Source organism: Artemia sp. Qi Xiang Cuo, chromosome 15 (assembly GCF_049724085.1).
Source record: "Artemia sp. Qi Xiang Cuo chromosome 15, ASM4972408v1, whole genome shotgun sequence".
Taxonomy (NCBI): Eukaryota; Metazoa; Arthropoda; class Branchiopoda; order Anostraca; family Artemiidae; genus Artemia; species Artemia sp. Qi Xiang Cuo.
In genome coordinates this window covers 57,109,819-57,115,516 of record NC_142808.1, presented here as the reverse complement: position 1 = coordinate 57,115,516, position 5,698 = coordinate 57,109,819, and the positions used below count along the sequence as shown (strand labels likewise).

At 35.2% G+C, this 5,698-nt stretch overlaps 1 protein-coding gene across 1 annotated transcript in view; it reads right to left on the bottom strand.

Moving 5' to 3' along the window:
• TfIIEbeta (transcription factor IIEbeta) overlaps positions 1-5,698 on the bottom strand; it is a 33,679-nt gene that overhangs the window by 9,966 nt on the left and 18,015 nt on the right. The window contains exons 3-4 of the mRNA XM_089101030.1: positions 5,084-5,246; positions 7-207 (exon numbers count right to left, since the gene is read on the bottom strand). Of these exons, the coding sequence (XP_088957156.1) occupies positions 7-207; positions 5,084-5,246 (364 nt within the window). The remainder of the gene's footprint in view (positions 1-6; positions 208-5,083; positions 5,247-5,698) is intronic.

Below are 5,698 nucleotides of genomic sequence, written 5' to 3'. Positions count from 1 at the left end.
ACTCACCTTTAAGATCTTTTCAGAGTTTGGCAGTGATTCCTGGATATCCTTTAGTGAGACGCCCCCAAGGCCTTTTAAATCGTATGCCCTCAAGAGCTTTAAAAATGATTTTTTATCTCTGATCTTGTAAACTGGTTTGTACATATATGTATTCTCATCTGTAGTTTCTATTTTTGGATTTTGAGGAAGAGCGGTGTTCGCCAACCACTGGAAATTAAATTATATAATTTAGATATATGAAAAAACTGAATTTGGTCAAATTTAAACTCAATTTTTGAGTGCAAAATGCCAAACCAATTCCAGGAGCGTATACTGCCCACTTGTTGCGTCAATGGACTACTTTCGTATCTTTATATTTGTTGAGTTAAGATAGAGACTTCTCCATTTTTCTAGAAGTGCTATTTGTCAACAACAAAACAGAAACCTCTTTAGAAGTATGAAAACACTTATTTTTGGGCGAATCTAAACTAAATATCGCAATACCTACTATTTGGTCAAATTTTCGTATCTTTATGTTGTTGAGTTAAGATAGAGGCTTCTCCAGTACCCCCATTTTTCTGGAAGTGCTATTTGTCAACAAAACTTCTTTAGAGGTATAAAAACACTTTCTTTTGGGCGAATCTAAACTAAATATCGTAAAATCTGCTATTTGTATTACGGAAAGCAATCTCTACTATTTACATTGCTGGACGGCTAGACAATTTTCATGCTCAATAATTTTAAATGAACATATTCCAATCCCACCATCATTTGTTTGGAAGAAATGTAAAGCTCGGGGTGAAAATGTTTGGTTAACTCTTCTGGGTGACATTAAGCTAAAATTCCACACACATATTTGTGACAAATTCTAAGCAAACGTAGTGTCTACGAGTTGAACAGAATAACCATTAGAAAACTTCTTTAGTATTGTAAAGGGAATGTCATCTGGCAGAGGCGTATATTTGTCAAAATCCGGGGGGGGGGGGGGGGATTAAAGTTGAAGTCGATTTTCCCAAATCAAGTGAAAATGGCAGTGAAAGCTGAAAAATCAGCCATATAGTACCAAAAAGGCTAAGACACACTAAAATAAAACTGACCCGTTTCTGTGAATACTAATGCAGGCTTATCTTTGTTATGACAAGATTTTTGAAGAAAATAAATTTCAGCTGGGGAAGGACTGAGGTCTGGAGGGCAAACTAGAGTCTTGGAAGAGAGGACAATTGCCCCCCTGCACCCTAGAAAGTTACGCCTCTGTCTTCTGGGCCACTTTAAACTAAATTTTTATATGCAAAACAAATCTGTCACCAAATCCAGAAAAGCGCACCAGTGGCTCCAATCCACGAAAATGTAGGGGGACAAGGATTGAGGAGTGGCAAAATCGACCAGTTAGCCACGATCGAATAGAAAATAACTATGCAATAGAAATAAGAAGGTATTTGTCAAAGTCTAAGGGGGCAGTTGCCCCCTCTCCCAATTGGCACCCCTGAAGCGCACACCACATGTTACATTGGTTTACTAGTATATCTTCATGTTCAACAAGATAAGATAAAACGCTTTGCAATCCCCCTCTCACTTTCTGGAAAAATCGTATTAACAAAAGATGAATTTCTTTTGAGCTCCAAAAACGTTATTTTTTGTCTTTCTTTACCCTGGTGTTGAGCTTTTATACACTAGTTTACCCCTTACCAGTATGCTACCGAAAGGCTGAAGGCTACATGGGCACTTTGAAATGCTTCGGTAGATTTGTTAAATGTTTTCAAGAGGAATTGTCTAAGGATAGTCTTGAGATCCGTTTGACTCAAACAATATTATAAATGTCAAACAATAAGGTGTACAAAAAATATGCTTCGATCCAACTTTCTAGGGCTATAATGAAATATAGACTAATATGGACAGGCCATCATTTAGGGCTGTGATTCCCATTTTATGCCCTACCCCACCTAGGCATTTCTAAAAGCTTGATGCCCCCCTCGTGATATTTTAAATTTGTTATCCAAATTTTACGTGCATTCACCTAAAGGAAGTTTAATAGGTTATTAACTTGGTGTCTTTTTTGGGCCGTCATCTAGGCATAATTCATGTTAACGTAAAATATTTTCGGAATATAACATCTCTTATATAATTTATAACGTTATTGCAACGTGCAATGATATCATGAATTTTTGCTCTTTAAATGCATTTGAATTTGACGTCATTCACATGAAAAATGTTTTTTTTTTTTTTTTTTTTTATTGAAGTATAGTCAGCCAAAGAGTGCACGTCCAGCCCATGATCCACTGTGGAAAAAGTTGGGTAGCAAAATAGCAATGCTACTTAGCAGTTTTCATGACCTAGTGAAATTTGTTGGCAAATTTTTAAATTGGCAGCTTTGGAACTTTTTCCATACCTGCACAAGAGCCACCAAAATATTACCATGACCCACCAGAGAAGTCTGTGGCCCACGTTGGGAATCATAGTCAGTGATTCCCAACCGATTTTGGATCATACCCCACCTAAGAATTTTTAAAATCCTGGTGGCCCCTTTGTGGTTAAAGGGCTGTTACCCATGACTGTTAAAGGGCCCAGACTGTAAGTAAAATTTATTGGGGACCTGAAGCCATCTAACTGATAATAATCTCTGATATTCGAGAAACAAACAATTAGAAAAATAGAAATTCAACTGTTATAAGAAATCCTAAGAAATAATTCTAAGAAATTCAAGTATTACCAAAATGCTCAACCCCATCTCATATTCATATATTTATTACTTCACCAAAAAAATACAACATAACTACATTATATAAAACACTCAAAGCCACATATTGCTTTGAGTTTTTAGCTTTTGAGCCACAAGGCTTTATCTTCTAATCATCGCTTAACATGAAGATCATTCACTAAATATTCCATCAACCATGTCTCATGTAATTCCATCAACCCATCTCATGTAATTCCATATTCAGATATTTATTACTTCACCAAACAAAATACAACATAACTACATTATATAAAACACTCAAAGCCACATATGGCTTTGAGTTTTTAGCTTTTGAGCCACATGGCTTTATCTTCTAACCATAATTTAACAAAAACTATTCAATAAACAATAGCACAAAAACTAATGTATCATTTTTTCACAAAAAAAAGAAACAAATAATCTTCAAAAAAAAGGTTTGAAATTTTTTCCTCGTCACAATCTACAACCTATAAACCACCTGTATATACAGACCACCAAGGCAATAAACAAGGTTTGTTGTCACTTCATATCAAAACTTCACATATGCACGATTTTTGCTAGGTTGTTCACTGGCGACATCTACTTTAGGTCAATTAAAAAGTTAGATGATGATACTGTTTAGAATGAAGTTGTAAACTTCAAAGTCTCTAGTTCACGCACAATAATATATACTTCTTGGACTTTCGTAGACTATAAACAGTACCGTAACTAGGGGGGTTCAGACCACGCTGGGGGGGGGGGGTGCTCCCGGGGGACAGTGCGGAGAAAAAAAGAAGAGAACAAGAAGAGCAGAGGGAAGTTTAAAGTATACTACGACCAAGGATTGTCAAGCTCCGATTTGTGAAGATCTCGAAACAATGGTTAAAAAAGTAGTGATAGAGTTGTGATAGCTACTGTGGGATCCTCAAGCTCTCACGACTAAACTTTGTTGCAAGAACTTAACACCCACTGACAATCCCAATACAACTCCAGAGTTCAAAGTTGAAGGAAGCGAAAAACCGCGAAATTTTTGGGACCTGAAGAATGTGGGACAATGCCCCCTAAAAATCTCAGCAGTGATAGCTGCAACTTAGTAAAGAGTGAACCACTGCACATGGTAGCCGAATGCATAAAAAGGAGTTTTAAAGAAAAACAGTATAGTGAGAAAGAATTGCAGATTGAAGCCAGTTCAAGATTGGTCACCTTCATTTCAGTTAACCTTCCACCTGCACTTCAAATCCTACACTTTTCAACACACCAATTCACGCACCCCGACACAGCTAATAGTCCTCCCCATGTGACACCCATGCCAGTTACCCCACTGACTATGAATCAAAGTATCTTTATTTAGAGTCAAAACCGTGTAATTAGGTTCTTTTACTTAAACTATGCCAAATTTAATTTATTAGTTATTAAACAGCTTAAAAATAGAGGAATAATTAATAAGCAAAAGTAATAGCAATATCAGAAAATGGGAGTCCAAGCTTTAAAAAATTACGTAAGTGGAATGAACGTCAACTAATAACTACTTCTATTACAAATAAAAGCAGAAAAAAGTAAAAATCATATTGTTAGAAGGAAGAGGAAGAAAGAAAGAACATGAGAAAAGAAATAATTCTTCTTCAAAAAGAATATGAAAAGAACAATGCTTGTCGTTTCTAGCAGAATAAAATTTCCCATTCGACAATCATAATTCTTTTTCAAAAAAAGAAAAAAGAAAAAGAAATGACGCAAAGATAAAAAAAAACAAAGAAAAGAATGAAAAAGGAAAAAATAATTCTTCTTCAAAAAGAACAAAGAAAAGAAGATTATTTACGATTGGATTGGAAAAAAAGTAGAAGATTATTTTTCTATTGAAAAAAATAAAAAGTCAGATCGCAATTATTTCTTGAAACGTTCAATTTAAGAATAAAAGCAGTAAATAAATGTCCAAGGTCTCAATGTCATTTTAACCAACACTTGGAAGATTAGTGTTGCCTACGACTAAATTTTCAGCGTTATAACCAATATTGAATGATTTAGTAATATTGATTTACAGCCAAAGACGTCATAATAATAAGATACGACATTTGAAATAAATCGGGTCAAATCCCCACCATCTGATAATGGGGATTCTTATTCAAAATGTAGGCATTTTCTAAGACCACACTGCCTTTCCATGACGTACAAATAACAGTTTATCTGCTGATGACGGTCACTATATATGTGGCGAAAATATCCAGATTTTTTTTTGTTATTTTACTGCCAAATAAAAGGATTTGTCCCTATTGAACTATTATTTGTGCGTCATGGAAAAGCAGTGTGGTCTTAGAAAATACCGATATTTGTACGATCTTCATAATGGAGAACAGAGTAGAAGAAGAACGAAGAGACGGTATTTTTCATCGACAAGAAGAAAGAAGAACTACTAACTGTTTTTGTACTGCTGCTTACATCCAGCTGAGTCGTCTCATCTAATATTTCGTCAAGACTAAGGGGGTGGTCTTCTCCATCCAGATGTCTCTTCTGCATATGCTTGACTATTTTGGCTAAAACAGCGAATTTGTGCGGCGTGCTTCCCCCAAACGACTTGTAGCTGCAAATAGGGTTAAAAACTTTATCTGACCAACAGTCACTAATTAAGGTTAGCATAGCAGATGCTTTCTTCTTTTCTTTCAGTTTTCAGAGTGAAAGGACATCCCTAGTGATCTAAGCCTAATGTTTTGCCCCCCCCCCCTCAATATTTATACGAGAACTTAAGAGGGAATCAGAATGAAAATTTTATAGAGAGCATATTTTGCTACAGTATGTGGGAAAGATGTGAGTAACGATCGTTTTCCAATTATTTTGTATTGTGCTATTTTTAACATAAAACATAGTCTTTCTTGGAATTTCAAAGAGGCCGCAATACTTTTTAATTTAAAACAAATGAAAGAAAAATAGAGATATGGGTAAATATCACCGTTTTCATTAAAATTTTAACTCCTTTAATTTTTAATAATTCCATTTGTTATCATTTTGGATGATGTTGCCTCTGCTTATTGGAGA